Genomic DNA, 27,019 nt, shown 5'->3' with positions numbered 1-27,019 from the left:
CACCTGGGGTCCGGGAGCTGGGGGGTGCGGGGGGCGGCGCCTGTGCAGCACTGCCCTATCTCCGCAGGCCTCTAGGACTTGCCCGGCCTGCCACGCCCCTGCCAGGAAGCAGAGCATCACGCAGGTCTTCTGGCCAGAGCCCCAGTGAGGCTGGAGACCCTCGGGCAGGCGGACGCCGCCTCTGTCCCAGACGCAGCTGGGACGCTTGTCCCTTCACGGGGTGCGGGCCACGGGCCAGGCCAGTGCCCGTGGGGATGCCCCTGAAATGGCAGCAGGATCGACGCCTGCCTATGAGAAGCCCCGAAGTACCCTTAGGGTCTGGGGAGGGTCTGCTAAAAGGTACCTCTTCAGAACTTCCCTTGGCTGCTTGTTTGTGGGTGGAGCTTCAGGCGCTTGGCTGCTGCGGCCTGAGCCCAGGACTGGAAGGTGGGGGAAACGCTCTGCCCCCTCCTCTCCGGGACCTGTGTGTGCGCGCGCGCGCAGTGGACCTGCTTTTAATCAGGTGACAGATTCTCTAATAAAGTTGCGGATACCGTATCCAGACGCTGTTTGTAGGGTCTGGACTTGGCAGTGGGGTTTGAGGGTGCTGGGAAGGAAGACGTGGGCATCTGAGTAGGGTCGTCCCACCCTGTCCGGGAAAGGGCACGCTGAGCGCTTTGTCCCAGCTGGGCTCAGCCTCCGTCCTCACAGGTGGACCGGCGGATGGCTGAGGCCAGAGAAGAGAGGAGCCAGGCATCCCCAGCCTGCACCCCGGCTGCCAGCCCTGCTCCCGGGTAGAGAGCTGCCCCTGGTGCTGGGGAGGCCCTCGCGGGACCGCCCCCTGGACTAAGGCCCGGAGGAAGCTGGCGCCGGGCGGGGGGCGGGGTGAGGGGGCTCCCTGGGGAGGGAGGGGCCTTGGGGCGGTGACGTCGCCGAAAGTCGGGTCGCAGCGCGGCCCCGTGGAGGTCGTGAGCCCTCCCCCCGGGGGCGTGGCGAGGCCGGGCCATATAGGCCGGCGCTGGCCTCCGACGGGCGAGCTTGTGGGGTGGCGACAGGTAGGGTAGGACGCGTCGTCCCCGTGTCCTCGCTCGTGGGCCTCCCGGAGGCCGAGCCGCCGCTCCGGTGACTATCATGTGGGCACTGGAGAGGCGGGGACCGCCGCCCTTGACCCGGCCTTGGGCGCTGCCCACCCTACTGTTGGCTCTGGCGGCACACGGGGCGGCGGCGACGGCGACGGCGGGCGCGCTCACCTACCCGTGGCGGGACGCGGAGACCCGGGAGTGGCTGGTGTGCGGCCAGTGCCCCCCGGGCACCTTCGTGCAGCGGCCGTGCCGTCGGGACGCCCCCACGACGTGCGGCGCGTGCCCTCCGCGCCACTACACGCAGTTCTGGAACTACCTGGAGCGCTGCCGCTACTGCAACGTCATCTGCGGGGAACGCGAGGAGGAGGCGCGGCCCTGCGACGCCACCCACAACCGCGCCTGCCGCTGCCGCCCCGGCTTCTTCGCCCACGCGGGCTTCTGCCTGGAGCACGCGCCTTGCCCGCCCGGCGCGGGCGTGACTGTCCCCGGTGCGCGGCCGGGCTGGCGGGCGGCGGCCTGGGACTTCAGCCACCGGTGAGGACCGCACCCCCTGGCTCCCCCTGACCCCTTCCTCCCCATCTCGTCCCCAGGCACCCCCAGCCAGAACACGCAATGCCAGCCGTGTCCCCCGGGCACCTTCTCGGCCAGCAGCTCGAGCTCGGAACAGTGCCAGCCCCACCGCAACTGCACGGCCCTGGGCCTCGTCCTCAACGTGCCCGGCTCGGCCTCCCACGACGCCCTGTGCACTAGCTGCGCCGGCTTCCCACTCGGCACCCCGGAGCCAGGGGGGCCAGGTGAGCAGGGGAGGGGGCGCGTGAGTCAGAGGAGGTCAGCCTGTGTCCCTGTTGTCCCCAGGCCAGTGTCCAGCCCTGAGGTATGCAGCGTTTATCCAGCCTCTGGGAGGGTCCTCCAGAAACTTACCTGGGGAGTCCCCTGCGGTGGTGGCGTGGCACCAGTGCCTCCGCAGGCCACGCCAGCCACCCCCCCCCCCCCCAACCCCCCTTGGGAAACGGAGTCCCAGGGAGTTTAAACCGCATCTCCCTTCCCACCCCTGCACGCTCTCTGACCTTTTCTTCCGCCTCTGCACTGGACCTGTTAGTGGGCAGGGATTTCTCCCTTGTTGGGTGTCCCTCCCCTCCACACCCTAGAGCACACGGAGGCCTCTACCACTGGGTCCTGACCCCCCCTCCTGCTGCAGGAGCCGAGGAGTGTGAGCGCGCTGTCATTGACTTCGTGGCTTTCCAGGACTGGTCCTTCAAGAAGCTCCTGCGGCTGTGGCAGGCGCTCAGGGGCCCAGAAGCACAAGGCCCAGTGCCACCCAGGGAGGGTCGCAACGGCCTGCAGCCGAAGCTGAGGCAGCAGCTCCTGGAGCTCCGTGAGGCACAGGCTGGGGCGCTGGCTGTGCGGCTGCTGCGGGCCCTGCGCGAAGCCCGGCTGCCTGGGCTGGAGCGCAGTGTCCGCACACGCTTCTGGGCACGCTGAGCACCCCGCCCCCTATTTATTCTGTTCCCAAGCTGGGGCTCCCACATGGGCATCACACCAAAAGTGACTTACTAAAGTAAGCTCAACCGACCGGGGTCCCATTACAGTAACAAAGTTTATTTTTTATAAAGCCATTATAAACCGGATCGTATGAAACTTTGTGCCATGTCTACTGGGTGCTGGCGGGCACGTCTGGTGGGGAAACAAACACCTGCATGGGCTTTCTAGCATCCCATGCTTCCTCTGGCTGCTGGTCACCCCAAGTGGGATAGACCCTCGGTGGGAAGGACTGTCAGAGAGGGCCAGCGGGTGGCAGGTGCATCCCTTCTGGCTGTGGGCACAGTGGAGATCCCTGAGGCTCGTCCCATGACCCCAAGTCATGCTTTGTGCGTAGGACAGCTGGGGGGGGGGGGGGGAGTGTCGTGAGGGTCCTACCCAGTCTGGGGGCTCTTGCTGTGGAATAGGACCCAGCTTGGATTGGCCAACACTAACCTGGGCTGCCAAGAGACCCTTCCCCCTCACCCTGCCCCTCCACTTGAGCTCCACCCAGTCCCTGCAGGCAGGGAATTTCCCCGCAGGGGACCAGCCAAGGACCTCCCCTAGGCCGGGTGCATCCCATGTGCTTTCTGGGAAACACGGCTTTTCCCCACAGGAAGGCTCAGATGAGGGCTGGAGTGCTCCAGAACAACCTGGCCGACTCCCAGCCCTTCCCGTGAGCCCTGGAGCCTGGCGCCTGATCCCCATGATAGGTCCCAAGCAGGGCGGGGGGGGGGGGGGACCCCACAGCCTATGACTCCCCCATGAGTCACCTCACCTGCATTCCCACCCCCAGCCCTGACTCAGCCTTTCTCAGTAGGCCCTCCAAGGCTGCCACCTCGGAGGGAGGGTAGTCTAGCAGGGTCAGGGTTCTGGCTCTGGCACTCCCACGGAAGCAGGAACAGGCCCTGGGTCCAGCCTGGGAGCCCTTCGTGCTGTGGTCACTGTGCCCAGACAGTTGGGAGCCCACCACCCAGTCCTGGGGTTCTGGAGGGACAACAGACAGCAGCGACTCAGACTGCCATTTTCTGGCATACTCCACCCAGTGCTGGCCAATCAGCCTCCTGCCCAGGGCTAGGCCCACTGGGTCTTGCCAGCTCCCACAGGGGCCATGTGGTGAGGGTCCCAAGGACCAGCCTCACCCGGAGGGATAGTTTCCAGGCACAGACCCGGAAATGGGTTTTTAGCCCGTCCCCAGACCTGACGGGGACCCCGACCCCACCCCTCACCTCCAACTGGGAATCAAGGCCCATCCCACAACTGGCCTGGGCTCCACAGGAACCTAGCTGGCCTTCGGAACACCCATGCTGGTGTGCCCCCCGCAACGGCGACTGGCTGTCCTGCGCCAGCGGCAGACACGCTTAGAGGGAACACCCACTCCCTCCCTGACTGGACGGGAGGCCAGCGGAAGAGGACACGGGGCCTCCCAGGCAGATCTCCCCCACCCTGTTCTGAGGCATCAGAACCCAGGGCCCCGCTGGCCTCCAGCAAAGTGGACCAGGTCTCCCTCCTCCCTCAAGATGACACCAGCCACCAACCCATCTCCAGGCCCAGAGGGGACGGAGACTGAGGACAGACACACTTGCCCCACCAGCTTCCTCCATGGGTGAACGGCACAGAGCAGCTCTGGAGCATCTCGTTTCCAGACAGGTGCCCCTCCGCCCCCTGGGCCAGGCAGGCCACACTGCTGGGGTGGCGGCTCCAAAGGGCCAGGCGGCCCGCCAACACCAGCAGGCTTGGCAGGGGTCTTGTGGGGGTCCCCTGGTGGCACCCAGCCTGGCCCTGCTGCCCCGATTCCCCTCAGCAGAAGCCTCTGCATGCCCACACTTTTACGGACACAGGGAAACGCTTGTCTTAAAGAGAAAACAAAGCAACTGAAAAAAACCAAGAGCAAAGCAAACCCGACCCCCAGGCCTGGTGGCTCAGAGCTGGCAGGAGCGCTCCTCGGGCACTCAGGGGTGAGCTGTGGGCACCAGCAGGCACCAGCCATGCCTACGTGATGTCCCTCTGCCGCGGCGGCCGGTGCACGTTCCGCACGACGCACTTCACCATCCACTCGATGCCCTCGCGCACCCCTTTGCTGTGGAGACAGTAAGCATGAGGTGGGGCCAGCCCGGCCTCCAGCCCACGGCAGGGAGAGCCCCACTCACCCGGTGAGGGCCGAGCAGGCCTGGGTCAGGCAGTCGCGCCTGCCAATCTTGGAGGTGCAATCACTGAACGCAGTCTTGATGTCGGGGATCGACAGGCAAGTCTGGGGGAAGGCGAGGCTGTGAGGGGCCAGGTCGCAGGCGCTGCAGATGTCCTGCTCCTGGGGCAGGACGTGGTCTTGGTGGGGAGGGGCTGGGCTCAGGGCTTCTCTGCCTAGGAGAGGCCCTGCAGCGAGCAGTCTCAGGAGGAGGAGCAGGTGGCATGGAAGGGCTGCAGGAAAGGGACCGCAGGCGGAAGGAAGCCATCTCCGACGCACCCTGACCCTAGAGCGCCTCTGCTGCAGAATCAGGACACTGCCCTGCAAAGCCCTCTCCACACAGACTGCCACTGAGCATCCACTGGCCGGCTGAGGCGATCCCAAGGGCAGCAGACAGGCCAAGATCAGAGCTGACTCTCACCCTGGGACGCCTCTGCGTTTCATGTCCAGCCACGCCAGTGGCAGAGGAATACTGCCCGCCCACCTGCCTGTGCAGAGAAGGTGCCCCGCACCTCGAGAGGCCCAGGTGCACCTAGAGCACACCTGGCCTGGGAGGTCCAGGACAGGCACCCTGTCCCAGCTGTCAGTGGGACGTGCTTCTGCTGGGGACTGCCCTGTGGGCATGCTGTAGTGAGCTCACCTCAACGTCCTGCTTGTTGGCCAGCACCAGGATGGGGACACCGTCCAGCGCCTCACTCGTGACCATCTTCTCTGGGGTGGGCAGAAAGGGGGCGGTGAGCACCCTTTATCTGCCTGTGGCTGCCGGGGCCCACCCACACCCACCCCTCCACACACGTGAGCTCTCTCTTGGCCACAGCCCTGCCTGACCTGGTGTGGGCCCCATCTCCCACCAGGGCCAGCTCCAGGCACCTGGGGTGGGCAGACTGGACCTGACCATCTCCCCAGCCCCGAGCCGGGCTGTACCCACCGAACGCTCGCTTGGACTCGGACAGCCTCTCCTCATCTGTGGAGTCGATGACATAGATGACACCGTGGCACTCCGCGTAGTACTGGGGAGGGGCAGAAAGGGGGTGCTGGGCCACAGGCACTTGGCCACCCCAGGGCCAGCCGCCAACTGGAAGGCCCTTCCGAGGTGCCTTTGGGGGGCAGAAGGTAGGGCAGAGCGAGGCGGCCCTGGAGGCCTTTGGGAACAGCTTGCTGACCTCGGGCAACACTGTCATTTCCCAGGTACCGTGCCCCCAAACCCCACTTCACCATCTGCTCCTGAAAGCCGCCCACAATCGTCGGTCTGATGGTGGCTGGTGGGGAGGGGGTGGGGGAAGGATAGGGTGTCCCCATGCAGCCCTGGAAGTGGAGGAAGGATGCTAGCCAGATCACGTGCCAGTGTGGACAGCAAGCCGATGGCCATACTGCTCGGAAGCCACGCAACAGCCACCACCAAAGGGAGGGAGGGGCGGCGCTGAGGACCAGACTAGCAGCACTGAGCTCTGCGGGCCGGACTGGGGCAGGAGGCAGTTAGCCCAGGCACGCGCACAGCAGCGGCATCAGAGCCCAGGCCTGGGGAAGTGTCACGCAGCAAAGGGAATCTCGACAGATGGACAAAACGGGGCGCGTGGGGGCGGGCCCTTGGAGTGCGGGGCACGGGTGACGCGGCCACACGTTTGGTAAGCCCACATTCTGCCTAATCGAAAAATACAACCCGGAAGCATCCACGTCTGGCACTCAGACAGCAGCATCTCTGCCACTTTGCCCCCAGCTGTCACTAGAGCCCGGAGGCCGGGGACACCCGCACGTTACACGCAACAGGACGCCAGGTGCCAGTTCGCGGTCCACGAGCTGACGACCCCACAGATGCGCAGGCCTGACAGCTCCGGGGAATTCTCGGGGTGTAACGAGGGCAAGCTGAAAGTGCCCGCCCCAGCACGAGACAGGCTTCAGCATCCACGCTCGCTACAGGAAGCCCGACACGCGTGGCCGTCTGGATCCCGCAGCCCACAAATCACACAGAAGCAGGAACCTCTGTAGCGTACGTGCTAGGTGGTGTGAGGGCTGCGGGCCCTGTCTTGCTGCTGGGAGCTGGGAGCTGGCGGGCCCCGCGGCAGAGGTCTCCGTGGCAGGAAGGGGTACCGCACGGGGTTCACAGCCAGCCCGGGGAATCCCCTCACAGCCCTCAGGGCGTACGACCTGGCCTGGCAGACGGGTGTAAGGCGATGGCCGGCGGCACCGGGAGCAATGGAGCTGGGCACTGGGGGCTGAGCAGGGGTAGGACGGGGAGCACGGCGGGCTGCCTCCGCCCCACGGCACCCTGATGGCAGCGTCACCCGTGGCCGCACGACGGAGAGCTTTCGGGTGTGGCCTGGAGGGAGGGAAGCTGGAAGGGCCCCTGTGGCAGGCACGGGCGGTCCGCCAGTCTTGTTTGGGTGCAGCCCGAGGCTGGTACGTGGACGGACCCAGGGACGAAACGATGGCCACCCCAATACGGCGCCAAGGTGTCAGACTGTGCGGGGGACCAGGCCCCGGGACAAGTGTCTAGGAAGGGGCGGGGGTGGCAGGAGCTCTACTTCCCATCCATCCTGGTGACCCACAGAGGATCCTGCTGCCCATCCTCACAGCTCTGGGCCCTATAGGGTTGGGGATGTGGTCACCACCAAGGCTCCCCGTTCCCTAGGGCCCAGCCAGAGACCCGCTAAGTCACAAACCCCGGTTGTCTCCTGGGCATGTTGGACAACTCGCGTTCAGGGGCCAGCAGAGACCCCACGCTGGCGGGGAGGATAGACACTATCAGCGGGAGGCAGGGCACCCGCTCCACAGGGAGGCCGGAAAGCTCATGAAGAACCTAGTAGGGTCAGCGACCAGGGGCGTAGACTCTTGTGACGAGCCACACCGTCAGCAGGAGCAGTAGCTGGAGTGGGGGACGCTGCCAGCCGCAGAGCCTCCTCTCTCTCTTCCCGCCTGGCAGAGCTACGCCCACCCCAGGGCATGAGTGCTAAGCGGTGCACGGTGGGCTGTGGTCCAGGAGCCCAGGGGCAGGCAGCGCACCCAGCGGATGAGCCCGTGGGTTCCTGTGGCACCTACTTTGACCCACCAAGAGCCACCTTACCAAGTCATAGCTGCCCCAAGCAGCCCATGTGGTGACCCACGAGGCCGTATGAGTCCCAGTCGGCTTGGCCTGATGTGGGAGGGCTGTGAGGAAGGAATTCTCCTGCCGGGCTCCCTGCTGGCCCGGCCACCTGAGCTGGCCCTTCCCCTCCCCAGACCCGCATTAGCCCAGCTCCCATCTCAGGTGCTGGCCCTCAACACACATCCTATGCCCCAACATCTGTCTCAGCGTCTGCTCCTGAGACCCTGGGCTGCGACACAGTGTCAGGAATATGGGTCTTGGTTCAGAAGACCAGGCCCGGCTTCACTCTGCTTCAGTGACCTTAAACAGCCAGAGAACCTGTTGGTGACCTTCCGGCCACGGGACGGAAGCTGGCCTCCTGGAGGGAAGCCGGAATAGAGGAGACACTTTAGAAGAAAGCCAGGAAAAGGTGACCGGGGTACCAGGACCTAGACGCTAGTTGTAAAGACACAGATGACTAACGAGAGTGCAGATGAGCGTGTCCGTGCCCCTGGAACTGGGGCAGGCACATCTGTGCCCCTCGCATTGGCTGCACCAAATCCACTGTACCAATCCACCAGGAGGGGGCCGCCTAAGGGAGAGGCTAGGTCTGTCCTGCTCGCTGCTGGACCCCAGTGCCTGGCACAGGGCGAGCTGAAGACAGACCTCGGGGCTGGGGTGTGTGGGAAAAGCAGCACGGCACCGGGGCCCTGGAAACACCCCAAAACCTCAGCAAGAAAAAAGGCAGCTGTTAAAGGCCTGTGAAAACATCCTCCCCTAATGGGGAAGAGGCCACCACAGAGACCAGGTCCCAAGCTACAACTGAGGGAAAGGGCCCGAGCAGAGGGACTCAGCCCCAGCGGTGAAGCGGACTGTCCTGCTGTCATCGTACCTCCCCCACACCTGTTTCCTGGCCAGCTTTCGTCTTGTCCTGTGGTAGCAGCAACATCTCCAGGTCAAAGGGAATCAAGTACATCCTTGCTCTTGGGGGAAGGACTCGGGAACTGGGATAGGATGGCGGGGGGGCGGGGGGGGGGAAGAAGCCCGGGGAACAAAGTGGGTGACAAAGCTACCAACAACAAAGAAAAAAGGGGAGTCTGAGGCCTTACGAGGAAAGGAAGCGGCCAAGGGGTGTCACCGGGGGAGAAACGGCCTGAGGACAGGCAGCGGGTGGCCAAGGACCCTACACAGCGTTTACCTTACCTTGTCCCACAGAGACTGCAGCTCTTCCTGGCCCCCCAAGTCCCAGAACATGAGGCGAGCCTTTCCCACGTCCACAGTGCCGACTGGGGAGAGAAGAAGACGGATGAGGCTGCGTGTCCTGGGTCCCTGACGTGCCGCCTGCCAGCTCCAGGAGAGGAACAAGCCACTCTGGTGCTCCCCCACCATCCGCCCAGTGTGAACTGGGATAAAAGCTTCACGTGGCCCTGCCCATCTGCCTGCTGGCCTGCGGACATCACAGCATCCTCAGGGGTCTGCCCCACAAACCCACAGCCCTGAGGGACCCCCTTACTGTTCAGACCCACGGTGGTAGTGATTTTGGATAGGCTCATCCCCTTGTAGTTCTTGTTAAACCGGGTTTTTGACTGCTCCAAGAACGTCTGACAAGAGAAACGGACAGCAGGTAAGGACTGGGATCCTTTCCGGTCTATTTCCCAAACATCCCTTCTTGGGACTTTTCCTTGAGAACAAAGCAGAACAGAACAGTGTTTTTGTTTCTAAAGCAGCTGGAGAGGACTCTGGGCAGTAAACACGCAGCTCCAGGTAGACCACCACAAGGACCACGGAGGGAGTGGTGACAGAGGGACGGGCACACACCGTCTTGCCGGCATTGTCCAGGCCCAGGATCAGGATGCAGTACTCGTCCTTCTGGAACATGTACTTGTACAGGCCCGACAGCAGCGTGTACATCCTGCCCTGGGCACCCGGAGAGACGCGTCACACGGGGCGAGCGGGGGCCGGGCCCGACCCCTCCCCTTCCGTGCACGGCCGCCGCACTCGCCAAGTCCGGCGCCCCCTCCCGCGGCGGCCTCCCTCCCCCCTCCCCACGCCGCCCGCCTGCTCTCCGCCGCCCCCCTCCCCCTCCCCGGCACTCGGTCCTCAGAAGACAGGTCCGGTCCCGGTCTGCGTCCCGGCGGTGACGTCAGGCTCCCCCGAGCCCTAGGACGCCCCGCCCCCGGTCTGGGCCACCTCGGAGGCGGCGCGCTGCCGGGCAGCCAGCAGGTGCGGGCCTGCCCTCCAGAAGTGGCGGCCGCGCGGGGATGGCGGGGCGGCGGCGGCGGCCCCCGAGAGGCCGCACGGCCGGCAGGTGGCGCGGAACGACCGCAGCGGGGGAGGCCGCCCGGGCCCCACGCCCCCGACCTCCGCCGCGCAGCTCCGACACCGGGTCTCGGGCTCGCGGGCCGGCCGACACGCCGACCGTGAGTCCCCGCCGCGCCCTCGGGCCCGGGCGGGCGGCAACCAGCCCCGCGGCCTACCTCGCGCCCGTCCGGGCCGCGGAACCGCCGCGCGCCTGACCCCGCAGACCCGCGCTGACCCCGCGCTGACCTCGCGCGGCGCCCGACGGGAGGCAGGCCGGCGGCTCGGGGAGGGCGGAGCCGTCCCGGCGGCCCCCGCGCGCCTCATCCCGGCGGTCTCCGCGCCAGGCACTTCCGGCGGCGGCGGCGGCTTTCGGGAGGAAGTGCCGGTGGGCTGCGAGGGCGGAAGCGGTGCGCTGGCCGCTCTAGCCGGTGAGGCCCGCGGGGTCTCTATGGCTGCGGCCGGGAAGCCCGCGCGGAGGCGGAGGCGGAGGGGCCCCGCCCGGGCGAGGGGGCGCGATCTGGGGCGACGGGGCCGGGGCCGGAGGTGACAGGGCGAGCGGAGGCGGGCTGGGGCCGGGGAGGCCGCGGGGGCGGGGTGGGGGGTGGGGGGGAGAGGGGTGACCTGGGGGGCGGGGCCGGGGAGCGCCGGGCGCGGAGGGAGGGGAGCCGAGGCCGCGGGACCAGCGGCTTTTCTACTCGGAGCTGATGGCCTTGCCGGCCCTTTTTCTCGTCCCCCAAACGGGAGGGAGAATAGGCTGCGGCGAGGACTGCGGAGTGCAGCTGTCGGCGCAGCGCTCGGCGTCGGCCCCGCAGGGGTAGCCCGGCAGTAAGGGCGGCAGGTCCGGGACCCCTCGGCTTGTGTTCCTCGCAGCTCTGAGGCCCCGAGGACGCGCCCCTGCCTTCGTTCCGTCCAGGATGGACGAGGAGAGCCTGCAGACCGCCCTGCGGACCTATGACGCCCAGCTGCAGCAGGTGGAGCTGGCTCTGGGAGCCGGCCTGGATCCCTCGGAGCTGGCCGACCTGCGCCAGCTGCAGGGGGACCTGAAGGAGCTGATCGAGCTCACCGAGGCCAGCCTGGTGTCCGTCAGGAAGAGCAAGCTGCTGGCCACGTTGGACGGAGAGCACCCAGCCCGGGCCGATGCCGAGTACCTGGCTTTCCAGGAGGCCGTTGCTGAGGGGGCGCAGGGGTCCGTAGCCCCCAGGGCAGAGCTGGAGACGGCTCCTGAAGGGGAGGCCAGGCCGGAACCCAGCAGGCCTGGGCAGGAGGAGGAAGAGGGAGAGGACGAGGAGGAGGAAGAGTGGAGTGGGAGGAAGGTGAACGCCCCCTACTACAGCTCCTGGGGCACCCTGGAGTACCACAACGCCATGATTGTGGGCGCAGAGGAGGCGGACGACGGCTCGGCGGGCGTGCGGGTCCTTTATCTCTACCCCACTCACAAGTCCCTGAAGCCCTGCCCGTTCTTCTTGGAGGGCAAGTGCCGCTTCCAGGAGAACTGCAGGTAAAGCCTTTGCATCTGGGGGCCCACGGAGTGGGGGAGGAGGGGCACAGGGTCACAGTGGGTCCTCTGCCCGCAGGGTGCTGACAGAGAGAGGGCTTTGGGGGCCGGTGGATCCTCACAGCCGTGTCCTTGTTTACGTGCCCCCTGGATTTCCGTGTGCAGATGGGGAAGTGTGGCAGGGCTTACCTTGCAAAGAACGGCCCCCCACCCGCCGCTGGTTTTGTTCAGAGCGAAGCCCGCTGCAGTACAGGTCCCCGCCAGCGCCCCGGCTCCGCCACCCAGCCTCCTGGGTGGCCGGCGTTTGCCAGTCTGCTTCAGCGCTTTTCCCCGTGCTGTGTGGCTTTCTCTGGCTTGTCTCAAAGCGGATTCTAGAAGCTACTAGTTTTTTCACCTATGAACACTTAACCCCAACAAGATTATCAGTCACGTTTTGTTTATGTTGAAATTTCCGTGGCTGTCGGAACGACGTCTTCTGTTTCTTAAGTGTGTAACTTTGCCTTTGCTCCTTTTTACTTTGTCTTTGGAAGGAACATCTGCTGAAATCTTTCGCAGGTAATTTTCTTTTTTAGTCAGTAGTGCGGAGACACCGTTCCTAGGTCTTCGGTTGGCGTCTTTCCTTGTAGACTGCCGCTGGGCCCGTAGCGTTCTCTGGCACATTTTTCCTTCTTTTTTTCTCTAAGTTTTACTAAAGCGTAGCTTATGTACAGAAGGGCGCATCCACCGTAGGTGTGCCCGACGAGCGTGCGCGGAGTGGACACACCCACGTGCTGGGGAGCAAGTGGGTCAAGGAGCAGAGCAGTAAGCCCTCCGACCTCTCTGCCGTTGGTCCCTCTGGGGCCCCTCCACGCCCCTGGCGACGCACCCGGGCGCTGCTTCCTCCGGGCCAGGCCCTGGTCCCAGACTTCCGCGTGCGTGAACTCATCCGTACAGCAGCCCTGCGAGGTGGGCCCTGCCACGGCCGAGGTTGCCGGGCTCGGGGAGGTGGCGCGGGAGCCTGCGCCGGGGGACAGGCCAGCTCTGAGATGGCCCCCGGGTGCCGTACCTTCCCAAGCTGCTGCTGCGCTAGCTTTGGGCCTAACGCGTCCCGCAACAGCGCTCGCCTCCACCTAGGAGCAATCAGCTATTTTCTCGCGTTTCCTTTGCGTTTTTAAAAGTGATATAAAATAGGCAAAGTTGAAGCACCCTTCGACTCCCCACTCTGTTACTGCCCCCTCCCCACCTCAGGGGGCTGTCATTCTCACAACTCCATTGTGTTTCTGGTGTGTGTTCTTCACGGATGCGAGCGTGTATGCGAAGGCTGCGTATTTGTGCTGTTTTTTTTTCTTTCAATGTTTAATACACCTGTGTTTAACGTTTATTTTGGGAAGAGAGAAGGAGACACAGAACCCGAAGCAGGCTCCAGGCTCTGCACCGACAGCACAGAGCCCGTCGAGGGGCTCAAACCCACGAACCGTGAGCTTATGACCTGAGCCGAAGTCAGAGGCTTGACCCACTGAGCCCCCCAAGGCACCCCATATCTGTGCTGTTTTTAAAACAAGTGTCTCACACGGTGTGGTTCATTTTATAGTTGGCTTTGCTCACTAGGCACGTTTGTGAGCGGCATCTGTATTGGCGTTTACAGAGGTGTCTGGTAATTGCTATTTTTTCTTCTGAAACGCTACATTTTATTTATTCTGGTTCCTTCGGGGTGTTTTCCAGTTTTTATTTGTACAAACAACTGGCTCCGAACATCTCAGTGTCTTCTCTGTTCCCGCTGAGAATTTCCCCAGGACGTGACGTCGCCGGTGTGCAGAGTACATGCAGTTTCTGGTCCCAGGTGTCCCAGTCCTTGTCTTTAGTCTTCCCTGTAACCACCGGTGGGAACATCACGTGACCTGCAGATTCCTGCCGGCTGAAAGCTGGGAAAAGGGCATCATGATTGGATTTGTATCTTCCAGATGCTAGTGAGGCGGAGGAGCTTTTGATACGTTGGTTGTCACTTAGTCCGTACGTTTCGATCTCCTCTGTAAAACGGAAAGGAGAACTGGTTTTCACAGTGGTTCCGAGAATGAAAGACGTCAATGTGTGCAAAGAATCTAAGATGGCACGTCACACGTTGCAAGTTCAGAGTGGGTATAAACTTTCATCTTGCCGCAAAATAAAATCAGACGTGGGAAGTAAATTCATAGCCTGGGGATTACTGTAGCCCCCTGGCCGTCACCACTCAGTGAGAACTGCCGCCACCCCCGAGGCCCCTCCGTGCACCTCAAACCAGACATGGCCTGCTCTCTCCTACAGAAATCCCCACGCTTCCAGACTTTTATTACAATCGCCTCTCTGTGTTCCTTAGGGCTCATCACCCAAGTGTAACTGTTTTGTAAGTGCCCTAGTGTAGTCTCGCTCACTAAGCTGCTGTGTCTGAATCTGGCCGTCCACACCTTTCTGCCTGCCTTTCCTGGCCTCACAGTCGATTGAGGGAGTGGGCCCTCGGCCCCGTCACCGAACACCCCTGGTGGGGTCCAGCACGTCCCTCTGCGAGCGGGCAGCCGCAGCCGGGGACCATACGCAGGCTCACACTCTTCGGCAAGACAGCGTGTACGGTTCTTTCATCAGGAGCTACTTGCTGCCTCATTTGGTGACATTCGCAGTGATCGATCCCTTGGTGATAAGTGCCTAATCCACTGATCTGGTGGGGATTGCAAAGCAGACATCTTTCAGTCCCTTTGCATTTATTACCTTTAAAGAGGCTTTCCGTCATCTGTGGTTTGGCTACCCAGTGTTAACAGTTCACATAGGAAATGCAGGACAAATGCTGGATTTTCCTGTTTGCTTGCTTGCTTGCTTGCTTTCTTTCTCTTTCTTTCTTTCTTTCTTTCTTTTTTCTTTCCTCTTTCTCTTTCTTTCTCTCTTTTTTCTTTCTTTCTTTTTCTTTCTTTCTTTTTTTTTCCTTTCTTTCTTTCTTTCTTTCTTTCTTTCTTTCTTTCTTTCTTTCTTTCTTTCTTTCTTTCTATAGTGTATTTGAAACCAAGTTAGTAACATAATAGTGTATTAATGGTTTCAAGAGTAGAATTTAGTGATTCGTCATTTACGTACAACACCCAGTGCTCACCCCAACAAGTGTCCTCTTTTTTTTTTTAATTTTTCTTAATGTTTATTTATTTTTGAGAGAAAGAGAGACAGAGCACAAGCAGGGGAAGGGCAGAGAGAGAGGGGAGACACAGAATCTGAAGCAGGTTCCAGGCTGCGAGCTGTCACCACAGAGCCCAGCAAGGGGCTTTAACCCACAAACCGTGAGATCATGACCTGAGCCGAAGTCGGACGCTTAACTGAATGAACCACCCAGGCATCTCCAGCAAGTGTCCTTCCTCCTTAATGCCCATCACCCCCTTTAGCCCATCACCCCCCCCCCCACCTCCCAGCCAGCAACCCTCAGTTTATTCTCTGTATTTAAGAGTCTCTTATGGCTTGCTTCCTGCTGTTTTTATCTTATTTTTCCTTCCCTTCCCTATGTTTATGTGTTGTGTTTCTTAAATTCTACCTATAAGTGAAATTGTATGATATTGGTCTTCTCTGATTTATATTGCTTAGCACAACATGTTGTAGTTCCATCCACGTTGTTGCAAGTGGCAAGATTTCATTCTTTTTCATCGCTGAGTAATGTTCCATTGGGTATATATACATATACCACATCGTCTTTATCCGTTCACCAGTCTGTGGACATTTGGGCTCTTTCCCTACTTTGGCTATTGTCAGTAGTGCTGCTATAAACATTGGGGTGCATGTGCCCCTTCGAATCAGCATCCTGTATCCTTTGGATAAATTCCTAGTAGTGTAATTGCTGGGTCATAGGGTAGTTCTGTTTAGTTTTTTGAGGAACCTCCATCCTGTTTTCCAGAGTGGCTGCACGAGCTTGCATTGCCACCAACAACACAAAAGAGATCCTCTTTCTCTGCATCCTCACCAACATCTGTTGTTGCCTGAATTGTTAACGTTAGTCATTCTGACAGGGGTGAGGGGGTATCTCATGGCGGTTTTGATTTGTATTTCCCTGGTGATGAATATGTTGAGCATCTTTTCGTGTGTCTGTTGGTCATCTGGATGTCTTCTTTGGAGAAGCGTCTATTCATGTCTTTGCCCATTTCTCCAATGGATTATTTGTTTTCTGGGTGTTGGGTTTGATGAGTTCTTTATGGATTTTGGATACCAGCCCTTTATCTGATATGTCGTTTGCAAATATCTTCTCCCATTCTGTCGGTTGCCATTTAGTTTTGCTGATTGTTTCCTTCCCTGTGCAGAAGCTTTTTATCTTGATGAGGTCCCGGTAGTTCATTTTTGCTTTTGTTTCCCTTGCCTCCGGAGACGTGTTGAGTAAGGAGTTGCTGCGGCCAGAGTCAAAGAGGTTTTTTCCTGCTTTCTCCTCGAGGATTTTGATGGCTTCCTGTCTTACATTGACGTCTTTCATCCATTTTGAGTTTATTTTTGTGTGTGGTGTAAGAAAGTGGTCCAGGTTCATTCTTCTGCATGTCGCTGTCCAGTTTTCCCAGCACCAGTTGCTGAAGAGACTGTCTTTATTCCATTGGATATTCTTTCCTGCTTTGCCAAAGATTAGTTGGCCATATGTTTGTGGGTCCATTTCTGGGTTCTCTATTCTGTTCCTGTTTTCTTTACATAGTTTCCAAGATAACGAGTTGGTTTTCTTTCACGGTGAGAAAGTAATGAATTAGGTTTAAAAAAAATATTTCCAGGGGTGTCTGGGCGGCTCAGTTGGTTGAGCATCTGACTTGATTTCAGCTCAGGTCATGATCTCACAGTTTTGTGGGTTCAAGCCCCACATCAGGTTCTACACTGGCATCCCAGAGCCTGCTTGGGATTCTCTGTCTCCTTTCTCTCTGCCCCTGCCCCTGCCCCATTTGCACTGTCTCTGTCTCTCTCAAAATAAATAAACTTAAAAAGATGCTTTTAAAATATATCCAGTATCTTTATGGACTCATGGATTTCAATATATTTGACAAATTTCAATCTCTTGAGATTCTGATCCTTCTTGAGATTCAAGCTGTCCCATGTGGAATCAATGACGTCTCCAAGAAGCCCTGGCTTTGTTTTTTTCTTTTCCTTTTCTCTTCTTTTCTTATTCTTTTTTTTTTTTTTTTTTGAGAGAGAGAGAGAGAGAGAGGGCGCAAGTGATCGAGGGGCAGAGAGAGAAGTGGGGCTCACCCGGGGCTCACGTTTTACACGAAGCAGGGCTTGTGTTCACCCAAAGTGGGGCTCGAGCTCACCCGACGTGGGGCTGAAACTCATGAACCATGAGATCATGACCTGAGCTGAAGTCGGATGCTTAACCGACTGAGCCACCCAGGTGCCCAGCCCTGGTTTCCTTTAATGGGAGATGGTTTTGCAAGACAGTGCAAGCACTGGGATACTCTTTGTTACTGGGCAGTCATTGTCCTGGGTCTTTTCAGTACACAGAGCTAAGAAGTCTAGGTGGATGTGTGCGTCTGCGTGTGTAAGCATGTGTGCACACGCCATGAACCTATTTTTTAAGGACAGAATACCTTGTGAATTCATACTCCTCTTTCCAATTCAGATCAGGACTGTGGCATTTTTACTTAATCTTCTCTGGACCACATCTTTATTTCCTTCTCTGGTTCTCAAGGGCATGGCGGACCCTAGATGTCCCATCCGGACTTCTTGGTTTCATCTTGTCTTACACAACAGCCTCTCTTTGGTAGGATGACTGACGACTACCTCGTGTGGTCCTACAGTGTCCGACCACACAGTGTCCTGTGCCATCATCTTCCTCTTACACTCAGCCGTAGTTCTAGAAAGAATTGCGTGTTTCATGCTCACCAGCGTCCCACATGTTGGTGTCTTTCTAGTCAGTTTGGTTGTCTGAGGCTCATTTTCTATTAGATTCCTCAGGACGGGCTCACGGGAATAATATTCCCAGAGATCTGGCACACTGATAAATTTTTGTTTGTGTCTTTTAGTCTTTTTTTTTTTTTTTTTTTTTTTAATGTTTTTATTTATTTTTGAAGGAGACAGAGACAGAGCATGAGCTGGGGAGGAGCAGAGAGAGAGGGAGACATAGAACCTGAAGCAGGCTCCAGGCTCTGAGCTGTCAGCACAGACCTGACCCGGGGCTCGAACTCACGAAACTGTGAGATCATGACCTGAGCCGAAGTCAGACGCTTAACCGACTGAGCCACCCAGGCGCCCCTGTGTCTTTTAGTCTTGAAGATGAGTTTCGTTGGATGTGAAATGCTCACCTTGCACAACTTCCTTTGAATGTCTTAAATATGTTACTCTGTTTTCTTGTTACATGAGATATTGTTGAAAAGCTTAATAGTGATCTGACTTTATTTCCTTTATAAGTCACATGCTCTAATAGTGTAAGGTAAGGGTCCAATTTCATTTTTTTGTATGTGGATGTCGCTTTTCCAGCACTATTTGTGGAAAAGACTGGTCTTTCCCCATTGAGTGGTCATGACCCACTTGTTGAAAATCCATTGATTATGCACGTGAGGGTTACTTCTGAGCTCTGTCTCCTGTTTCATCCATCTGTACGTCTGTGTTTAGGACAGCGCTACCTTGTTGTGATTGAGCTTTGAAATCAGAAAGTGGTAGTTCTCCAACGTTTGCTCTGTTTTTCGGGATTCTTTTGGGTATCGAAGATCCTTCGCAATTACATGTGAATTTTAGTATGTGTTTATTTTTAACTTTATTTGTGAAAGAACATGCGTGTGTGTGTGTGCAAGCAGGGGAGGAGCAGAGGGAGAGAGAGAGAGAATCTTATGCAGGCTCCGTGCTCAGTGCACGTTCCATCCCCAGACCCCGGGATCATGACCTGTGCCAAAATCCAGGGTCAGACGTTCAACCGACTGAACCACGCAAGCGCCTCTAAGGCTTCATTCGCATCCAGCACAGAGCCCGACACAGGGCTTGAACTTGACCTTGAGATCAAGTCCCTGAGCTGAGATCAAAAGTCAGATGCTTAACCTACTGAGCCACCCAGGCGCCCCCGTATGAAATTTTAAAATCAGCTGGTCTGTTTCTGCATAAAAGACCATTGGGATTTTCATAGGGATGTATGGAAACCGCGGATCAGTTTGGGGACTGTTGCCATCCTGACGGTTTTAAGTCTTCTGACCATGAACATGGGATGTCTTTCTATTTATGTAAGTTTTCTTTTATTTCAACAGTATTGTATAGTTTTCAGGTTTTGGTCAAATTTATTTCAAAGTACTTTGTTCATTTTGATAATATTATAAATGAAACACTTCCATTTTTTTTTAATTAAAAAAAATTTTTTTAAGTTTTACTTATTTAAGTAACCTCTACACCCAACGTGGGGCTAAAACGAATGACCCCGAGATCCAGAGTCACATGCTCTTCTGATTGAGCCCAGCAGGTACCCCTATTAATTTCATTTTTATTATTTTTGTGTGTGTGTGAAAGAGCACTCACACACGAGTTGGGGAGGAGCAGAGAGACAGAGAGAGAGAGAGAGAGAGAGAGAGAATGAATCTTAAGCAGGCTCCACACTCAGCACAGAACCCAGTGACTGTGAGATCATGACCTGAACCAAAATTGAGAGTCGGCTGCTTAACCGACTAAGCTACCCAGGCGCCCCAGATTTCGTTTTTAGATTGCTCATTGCTAGTGTATTAAAATACAACTGATTTTTGTGTTGATCTTGTATCCTGTGATATTGCTGAATTCATTTATTAGCCCTAATAGGACTTTCTATGGATTACTTAGGATTTTCCTCTTTAATTTAAAGTTGTTTTTTTTTTTTTTTTAAGTTTATATATTTGTTTTTGAGAGGGAGGGAGGGAGGGAGGGTCAGAGAGAAGGGAGAAAGAGAGTCCCAAGCAGACTCCACGCCATCAGCACAGAGCCCAGCTCAGGGCTTGAACTCACAAATTGTGACATCATGACCTGAGCTGAAATCAAGAGTCAGATGCTTAACCAACTGAGCCACACAGGCTCATCCCCTATTTAGGATTTTCTGTACAGATATTCCCCCACTTTTCAAAAGTTCATGTTACACCACTTTTATGAAAAGTCTACATTAGTAACTTTCAACATATTGTCATCGTTGGACCCAAAATAAGTCTCTTATAGATAGCATAGAATTTGATGACTCTTTTTACCCATTTTTCCAGTTTTGCCTTTTTACCCATTTTTCCAGTTTTGCCTTTGAATTAGAGTTTACCTCACTTACATTTAAAGTGGTTACTGACGGGTGGCTGGGTAGCTCTGTTGGTTGAACAGTTGACTCTGGATTTCGGTTCAGGTCATGATCTCGTGTGGTTCGTGGGTTCGAGCCCCGCATCGGGCTCTGTGTTGACAGCTCAGAGCTTGGAGCCTACTTCAGGTTCTGTGTCTCCCTCTCTCTCTGCCCCTCCCCCACTCATGCTTTGTCTCTCTCTCTCTCCATCAAAAATAAATAAATAAGGGGCACCTGGGTGGCTCAGTCAGTTGACCGTCCAGCTTTGGCTCGGGTCATGATCTCACAGTTTGTGGGTTTGAGCCCCACATCGGGCTCTGTGCTGACAGCTTAGAGCCTGGAGCCTGCTTTGAATTCTTATCTTCCTCTCTGTCTGCTCCTCCCCCACTCATGCTCTGTCTCTCTCTCTCTCCTTCAAAAATAAATAAAAACATTAAAAATTAAAAAAAAAATAAATAAATAAGCATTTTAAAAATTACAAAAAATTATTTTAGAAATTAAAAATAAGTAAAGTGGTTACTGATAGGCAAAGACATCTCGGTCATTTTGTTCTTTGTTTTCTTCTTTTTTTGTTTTTAGAGATTTTATTTTTAACCAATCTCTACATCCAACGTGGGGCTCAAACTCCCTACCCTGATATCAAGAGTCACACATCCCTCTGATTGAGTCAGCCCGTCACCTCCTTCTGTGTTTGCTGTAGGCCTTCTTTCTGCCGTTTGCTTCTCAGTGCCTCCGTTCCTGCTTTCTTCAGCAACACCGGCTTGTACGTTTACCTACGTAGTGGCCTGTGTCAGCGTTCGCATGGCTTGAGTTACCGTCTAGTGTCCTTTTGCTTTGGCCTGAGGGACCCACACGGGCACCCCTTGTGGGGCAGGTCTGTTAGCAGCAAACTCCCTCAGCTTTTGTTTATATGGGAATGTCTTAATTTCTCTTTTGAAGGATAGTTTTGCCAGAGGTAGAATTTTGGTTGACAGGTGGTTGGTTTTTTTCTTTCAGGACTTTAAATCTGTCATCCCGCTGCCTCTTGGCCTCCATTGCTTCTGATGAGAAATTGGCAGTTAGCCTTCCTAAAGATCCCTTGTACATGAGGAGTGCCTTCTCTTTTGCCGTTTTCAGGATTTTTTCTTTGTCTTTGGGTTTAAGGAACCATAGCTCCAACGGGCTTTTAGTAATGTGGTGAGATGTGAGGGAGGGAAGCAGTCTGCGGTCCTCCAACCAGATCCCGGTGCCTCTGGATCACGACCCTCACCCCCCACCCCCGTCAGGTGGGGCAGGGTGGCCAGGCTGGGCTGGATTTGGGCGTTTCCCTGACCTCCTGTGCGGTTAGGCTCTGGTTCGCCAGTCTCCCCTGAGGACGGGCCTTGTTAGGAAGAGCCAGTGCTCTGAGGTTTTCAGAATATGCCCCCTTCCCCTCCCTCTGCTGGGGCACAAGACGAGTTTTCTCCAGTCTTCACCCGAGTAAAAGCCACAAACTCCGGAGGCTTCAACTCAGACTCGTCCACACCCAGCCACAGTGAAGGTCGTCTTTCTACTTCCGGGTCCTGCCGTGGTGACTGCTGGCGGGTCACTGGTCTGCTGAGTGGTGATCCTCCTCATTCACCTTTTGGCCTCCAGGTTGGCTGAGCAGGTTGCCGCGTGACCTCCCCTCTCTCGCGGATCTAAGAAGAGTTCTTGAATTTTGGTTTGTTCGGCCTTTCACCTTTGGTTGGAGCAAAGGGGCAACTCCCCAGCTCCTGACGTGCAGACCGGAAGCCGGGGGTGTCTGGTCCGATGAGGGTTTCGTTTCGGCTGTTGACTTCCCAGCTCTGCAGGTTCTCCTTCCTCCCTTTTACACACTTGGCGTTTACGTTTCAAGAATCCGTTTCCTGAATCACCTTCATACGTTCCTAGTTCTTGGAACATACGCTATCTGCGTTGAGGTCTTTGCCGCATTCAGCACTTGGGCCCACGCGGGTTCTCTTACCTGCTCTTGTTCCTAACTGTGGGTCACACCTTGCTGTTTGTTTGAGTGTCTCGCAAGTTTTACTGAAAACTGTTCTTTTCAGGTAATACGTTGTAGCAGCTCTGGACTCTGAATCGTCTTCCTCAGTATTTTGTTTCATTTTAGTATGTTTTGTGGGCCCCGTTACAGAGTCCGTACCCCTCATAGGGTGCAGCCTCTGATACCGCTACTCAGGTCTCTGAATATGTGTTTCCTTTTTAGCTTGGCTCTTTGGGAGTCGCTGCTGTGTGTGGCCAGTGATTCGGGCAGAAGTTATTCTCCAACACTCTTGCCAAGGAGGCTTCTCCCCATGAGTCAGTCAACTTATGTGGGCTGGGGTGGGGGGCACGTCCATAGTTCAGCCAGCCCCCAGTCTCTGTCTGTTTTCACTTAGCCGTGGCGTCTCTTGGAGCCCCCGATACGCACACATCGTTTCCAAGAGAATCGGGGATGCTCGCGGGTGGAGCCCTTCTGTGGTTCTTTCGTGTTCGGCGTCTCCACATCCCTGGTAAATACCTCCCTGTGACACACCAGTGCCCGCTCCACCCGGGCTCCCGGCACGAGCCATCGGTGTTCTCTGCTGGTGTTCGGGGCCCTGGGTCTCTGCCCCTGTCGCGCTTCCGCCCCCGGGGCAAGCAAGAGGCAGCCCCCACGGCGAAGGCACAGGCGCTCCCTGCTCCCTTTGCGCCCCAGAGTTGGGCGTTTCCTCAACTATGACGACTTATCCGCGTGTCATCGGTTTCGTTTCATTTCCAGAGCTCTGAAGCTGTGAGTTTTGACAATGTCGCTGAGGTTTAGCCTTGTTTTTCTATACTTGGCCACGGCTGGAACCAGAAGCTTCCTCATAGTTCTACATGCTTGTTTTCAGGTTCAAGTGTTACGTATTCTGGAATGTATTCCTGTGAATGTTGTGATGTAGGAGATTGAGTTGGGTTTTTTATGTGGGAAGCCAATTTCTAATCTTTTCCTTATGAAACCAGCCATCCCTCCTTTGATGCCTTGTGTGTGGCTCTTTGCCCGTCACACAGAAAGCTGTGTGCACGGTGCTCTTTTCCATTCCATCCATCAGCTTGACCATTCTTCTCTTAGTTTTAAGTTCACATTTGTGGATATGCCAGTCACTACTCCCTGAGGTTAGAAATTTAGGTCATTCCCAGGGCACCTGGGTGGCTCAGTCAGTTGAACATCTGACTCTTGATTTTGCCCCGGGTCATGATCTCAGGGTCGTGGGCTCCGTGTTGGACCTGCCCTTGGATTCTCTTCTTCTGCCCCTCTCCCCCGCTGGCATGCTCTCTATCTCTAAAATAAAAACTTAAAAAAAAAAATGTAGGTTATTTCCAAGTCTTTTGTATTTGGTTAACATCTTTTGGGGCACATCGTTGCATACTTTCATTATTATTTTTCTAGAATCATTTCCTAGAACCACTTTCCCAGGTTAAGGAGTGTACCGAATTTTCAGGCTTCTGTTATCACCGGAGAGTCCTGCAGAAAAGTGTAATTGGTGGTGTCCGTGGGTGTGTGTGTGTGTGCGTGCGTGTGTGTTGAAGTGGGTATTTAGTTGGATTCAGTGGGGTTTGCTAACACACTGCGTCCTTCTCGGTTGAGGAAGGGTTTTCAAGCGGAGTCACTACTGCAGTACGTTCGGGGCCCAGCCTTGCAGCTGCACTCGGTCATTGGCAGTGTCCTGAGGGCCTGAGGACGGTCCAGGACGAGAAGGAGCTGCCTGGAATCCCGCAGGGAGGTGTCTGCGGCCATCTTTGCCCACCCCTTCCTTGCCGTTCCCTCTGTCACTGCCGATTCCTGCCCGGAAGGACTGCCATGTGTCACCGAGTAAATGCCAGTCCTTGATTGCTTTTGTAGGGTTACAACTGTTTCCTCTTTGAAATGCCGGCACAGTAGAGTGGATGTGTGGTTGTCTTTCATGCCTTTATTTGGCAGAGTTGAAGCTTGTAGTCCTTTGTCCCCATGGTTCTTCCTCTCTCCCCCTCCTCCTCCTCCTCCTCCTCCTCCTCCCTTCCCCTCCCTTCCCCTCCCCTCCCTCTCTCGGTTTTGGTTTTAATCTCACTGGTTCGCTGATAACTAAAGGTCAGGACATCACTGTCGCAAGTGGGTTCTCCTACGGGGTTTGGGAAGGACTCCGTCCTGTGAGCTCGCTCACACAAACACACCTGCCTTGATCATCTGCTCGTGCCGGGGGCCTCCTGTCTGGTGGGGTTCACACCGCTGTCTGCCCGCCACGTAGTCACCGTAGCCCAGAGAGCTGGAGCGTAGCGTGAGACATCTTGTCCTCGGAGCGGCCAGACCCACACCGAGACCGAGAGTGTGCGTGCGTGTGTACACGCACATAACGTGTCTGTACTTACGTGCAGGGGTACGTGTGTGCGTGCCTATGTGTGTGCGTGTGCGCACATGCGAGCAGATGTTTATGTGCCTGTGTGTGCGTGTGCATGGATACGTGTGTCTGTTTGTCCCCCGTCTCTCCCGCCCTTAAGGCTGCGGCCCGGACCGTGGACATGGCCCTGGGTTCACTCGCCCCTGCTGTGCCCTGTCTGAGCCCCTGCCCCCTGTGGTTCTCTTGGCAGGTTCTCCCATGGGCAGGTGGTCTCTGTCGATGAGCTGCGCCCCTTCCAGGACCCGGACCTGAGCTCTCTACAGACTGGCTCTGCGTGTCTGGCCAAGCAGCAGGATGGCCTTTGGTACCCAGCCCGGATAACTGGTGAGGCTGCGTTTCCGGGAAGGCCCTGTCCGTGCTTCACGTGTGATCATTCCTGTAGGACCACTCCTTTGGTTAGGCATCAGGACCCTGTTCCGTGCCCAGAGGAGCAAGACCACCCTTGACCTTGGCCCCACCTTCCTTCCAACTTCCAGGGTGGTTCCTACCCCCTGTTGAGGCCACTGATCTGGCCTGTCTTCGTCCCCTGCCTCCAGATGTGGATAGCGGCTACTACACAGTCAAGTTTGACTCACTGCTGCTGAAGGAGGCCGTGGTGGAGGGGGACAGCATCCTGCCCCCACTGCGCACAGATCCCACAGGGTCCTCGGACTCAGACAGCGGCGATGCGGACGACCCCAGCTATGCCAGAGGTACGGCAGCCGTCCCCGAAGCCAGGAAGGTGGGGCGTGGGGAGGCAGTGGCGGCAGCAGCCCGAGAGGCTTCCGGCTGGCGGGGACCGTGAGCATCTCGCCAGAGGGCTGGAGAGAGTGACCACAGTGAGGCGGGCTGTGTTCAGGGGGCTGCGTGCAGTCGTGCTGCGGAGGCATGGAAACCCACCCTGGGAGGTGGGGGGAAATGTGACCACGTGCGAGGTCTTGTCTTCAAGGAGCGCACGTGACCACTACAGGTCCACACCCTGCAAACCAAAGCTGTGGCTGCTGGGCACGTGGGGTGTGGGAAAGGACCCGTGGGGCGTGGGGGTGTGGGAAGGAGTGGCTCCTTCCGCTAGGGTCCCCACACGGGCCGGGTGTCCGCGTGTCCAGGCAGCCGGCGGGCAGGAGAGTTTCAGAAGGGCACCCGGCGGGGCCATCCCGCCCTCCCGAGGGGTCTAGCCAGGATGTAGGGGGGAGGCGTTCCAGCAGGATCTGTTCTGTGAGTTGGTGGGTTCGGAAAGCCCGTGTCCACGGTAGCGGAGGGGAGGACTGAGCCGTGAAGTAGGCGATGACTTTTTACGAGGGGACGAGGGGAGCTCCCTGCTCCAGAAGGTGGGTCGGGGGAGGGCCCGTGTGCCGAGGAGCTGCCGTGTGACCTGTGGGGGGAGGGCTGGAGCAGATGGGGCCAGAGTCTGCCGTGCCTCCTGCCTCAGATTCACAGGCCAACGACAGGCCTGGGCGACCAGCGGAGAGCCCGAGGTGCAGGGGATCACGGCCCCGACCCAGAGCTGAGCTCGGGGGCTGACGCTGGCTGCAGCCCAGGTGCTCCGTGGGCAGTGGGGCCCAGTCGTCGCCCTGTTTCCCGCAGTGGTGGAACCCAGTGCTGCCGACCACGGGACCTGCAGCTCTGCTTTCGCCGGCTGGGAGGTGCACACACGGGGCATTGGCTCCAGACTCCTTGCCAAGATGGGCTACGAGTTTGGCAAGGGTGAGTATGTGCTGCACTGGGGCGGCGGGTGTCACAGCGCAGCTCAGGGGTCCCGCAGCAGTAGCGCTAGCCCTGTGTGCCCCCAGGTTTGGGCCGACATGCAGAGGGCCGGGTAGAGCCCATCCATGCCGTGGTGCTGCCTCGGGGGAAGTCGCTGGACCAGTGCGCAGAGATTCTGCACAAGAGGACGAAGGGCAGCAAGGCTGGCATCCAGAGGCCCCCGAAATGCCCGCGGAGAGGGGTTGGACGCCCTCCCCCTCGTAGCGTGTTTGACTTTCTGAACGAGAAGCTACAGAGCCGGGCCCCTGCGACCCTGGAGGCGGGGGTGGCCTCCCCAGGGAGGAGGGGCAGTAAGGAAACGTACCACGCCAGCAAGAGTGCCAAGCGGGCCCTGAGCCTGCGGCTCTTCCAGACTGAGAAGAAGATCGAGCAAGCCCAGCGGGACATCCGGGGCATCCAGAAGGCCCTTGCCCGAAACACCGGCCGGTACGTGTGGGGCCAAAGTCAGGGCAGAGGGCCGCCCCAGGGTGGGGATGCCTTCGGCCCACAGCTCATACGCAGGAGCCTGCTCTGACCCGAGGGTGGTGTCTGTCTGAGGAGGGTCTGGATGACGGGAGGAGGACGGGCAGTGGCCACGGTGCTGTGGGGGCTCGGTGGCCGTGGCCCAGCAGCCCATCCTGAATGGCAGGCTCCTCTCTAGGCACAGTGTGACGGCAGCCCAGCTGCAGGAGAGGCTGGCGGGAGCCCAGCGGGAGCTGGGGCAGCTCCAGGCCCAGGAGGCAGGCCTGCAGCTCGAGCAGAGGAAAGCAGACACCCACAAGAAGATGACAGAGTTCTAGAAACCCCGGGCACACACAGCGGACAGAGCTCAGGGACCCCAGCTCCTGGCTGCCTTCTGGAAGACCAGCCGTCACCCAGCAACCGGATGCCGCTGGGAGAGGGGCCGGCCTGCTGCCAGGCCAGCCCCCACAGTCAGCCTTCTCGCTGGCCTAGGGCATGTGGACGCTGCTGAATGGAGACGGCCCTGCAGGGCTCACTTCTGGACACTTGCCTGCCCGTTGGGCCCACCTGCCAGTGTCTTAGGGAGTCTCTTTAGCAAGGACATTAAAGTGTTGTGTTGTGGTGTCTTT

At 57.6% G+C, this 27,019-nt stretch overlaps 4 protein-coding genes across 21 annotated transcripts in view; 3 read left to right on the top strand and 1 right to left on the bottom strand.

Annotated features, from left to right (window-relative positions):
• RTEL1 (regulator of telomere elongation helicase 1) overlaps positions 1-543 on the top strand; it is a 31,767-nt gene extending 31,224 nt beyond the window's left edge. For 3 of the 7 annotated variants that reach the window (XM_053889999.1, XM_053889998.1, XM_019426259.2), the window contains one exon: positions 68-543. In XM_053889999.1, coding sequence (XP_053745974.1) covers positions 68-506 — 439 coding nt within the window. In that variant the 3' untranslated portion in view covers positions 507-543. The remainder of the gene's footprint in view (positions 1-67) is intronic. The other 4 variants (XM_053890000.1, XM_053890001.1, XM_053890003.1 and 1 more) reach the window with 2 other exon arrangements.
• Positions 544-887: 344 nt separating this feature from the next.
• On the top strand, positions 888-2,699 carry TNFRSF6B (TNF receptor superfamily member 6b). Its single transcript, XM_019426286.2, has 3 exons — positions 888-1,549; positions 1,652-1,855; positions 2,260-2,699. Exons 1-3 carry the CDS (start codon positions 1,111-1,113, stop codon positions 2,541-2,543), a joined length of 927 nt encoding a protein of 308 aa, XP_019281831.1. The 5' UTR covers positions 888-1,110; the 3' UTR covers positions 2,544-2,699.
• On the bottom strand, positions 2,640-10,429 carry ARFRP1 (ADP ribosylation factor related protein 1). Of its 11 annotated transcripts, none has more exons than XM_019426273.2 (8): positions 10,303-10,428; positions 9,644-9,742; positions 9,352-9,426; positions 9,029-9,111; positions 5,693-5,861; positions 5,405-5,475; positions 4,730-4,846; positions 4,407-4,659 (listed from the first exon to the last, which is right to left on the bottom strand). In XM_019426273.2, the coding sequence occupies exons 2-8, from the start codon at positions 9,734-9,736 to the stop codon at positions 4,572-4,574; spliced, it is 696 nt and encodes a 231-aa protein (XP_019281818.1). In that variant the 5' UTR covers positions 9,737-9,742; positions 10,303-10,428; the 3' UTR covers positions 4,407-4,571. The 11 variants fall into 11 exon arrangements, 10 of the variants coding, with proteins under 10 accessions (XP_019281815.2, XP_019281817.2, XP_019281816.2 ...); XM_019426276.2 differs by having other exon boundaries at positions 5,693-5,774; positions 10,303-10,425; XM_019426274.2 differs by having other exon boundaries at positions 4,730-4,830; positions 9,339-9,426; positions 10,303-10,424.
• Positions 10,430-10,448: 19 nt separating this feature from the next.
• Positions 10,449-27,016, top strand: ZGPAT (zinc finger CCCH-type and G-patch domain containing). Of its 2 annotated transcripts, none has more exons than XM_019426269.2 (7): positions 10,449-10,554; positions 10,997-11,624; positions 24,397-24,530; positions 24,743-24,898; positions 25,770-25,889; positions 25,976-26,375; positions 26,590-27,016. In XM_019426269.2, the coding sequence occupies exons 2-7, from the start codon at positions 11,041-11,043 to the stop codon at positions 26,726-26,728; spliced, it is 1,533 nt and encodes a 510-aa protein (XP_019281814.1). In that variant the 5' UTR covers positions 10,449-10,554; positions 10,997-11,040; the 3' UTR covers positions 26,729-27,016. The 2 variants fall into 2 exon arrangements, with proteins under 2 accessions (XP_019281814.1, XP_053745979.1); XM_053890004.1 differs by lacking the exon at positions 10,449-10,554 and adding an exon at positions 10,561-10,669.
• Positions 27,017-27,019: the final 3 nt, after the last annotated feature.

Source organism: Panthera pardus, unplaced genomic scaffold, assembly GCF_024362965.1.
Source record: "Panthera pardus isolate Hobbes unplaced genomic scaffold, ASM2436296v1 HiC_scaffold_25, whole genome shotgun sequence".
NCBI lineage: Eukaryota > Metazoa > Chordata > Mammalia > Carnivora > Felidae > Panthera > Panthera pardus.
This window is presented reverse-complemented; position numbering and strand designations above follow the sequence as displayed.

Excerpts from the sequence above, each read along its gene's own strand:
- TNFRSF6B (XM_019426286.2), top strand. The coding sequence starts at position 1,111 with ATGTGGGCACTGGAGAGGCGGGGACCGCCGCCCTTGACCCGGCCTTGG. Across the intron at positions 1,550-1,651 it reads CGCGGGCGTGACTGTCCCCG|GCACCCCCAGCCAGAACACG; the intron begins GTGCGCGGCCGG and ends TCTCGTCCCCAG. Across the intron at positions 1,856-2,259 it reads CCCGGAGCCAGGGGGGCCAG|GAGCCGAGGAGTGTGAGCGC; the intron begins GTGAGCAGGGGA and ends CTCCTGCTGCAG.
- ARFRP1 (XM_019426270.2), bottom strand. The coding sequence starts at position 9,736 with ATGTACACGCTGCTGTCGGGCCTGTACAAGTACATGTTCCAGAAGGAC. Across the intron at positions 9,112-9,338 it reads TACCACCGTGGGTCTGAACA|TCGGCACTGTGGACGTGGGA; the intron begins GTAAGGGGGTCC and ends TTCTCTCCCCAG. Across the intron at positions 5,862-9,028 it reads TGCAGTCTCTGTGGGACAAG|GCACCTCGGAAGGGCCTTCC; the intron begins GTAAGGTAAACG and ends TGCCCCCCAAAG.
- ZGPAT (XM_019426269.2), top strand. The coding sequence starts at position 11,041 with ATGGACGAGGAGAGCCTGCAGACCGCCCTGCGGACCTATGACGCCCAG. Across the intron at positions 24,531-24,742 it reads GTACCCAGCCCGGATAACTG|ATGTGGATAGCGGCTACTAC; the intron begins GTGAGGCTGCGT and ends CCCTGCCTCCAG. Across the intron at positions 26,376-26,589 it reads CTTGCCCGAAACACCGGCCG|GCACAGTGTGACGGCAGCCC; the intron begins GTACGTGTGGGG and ends GCTCCTCTCTAG.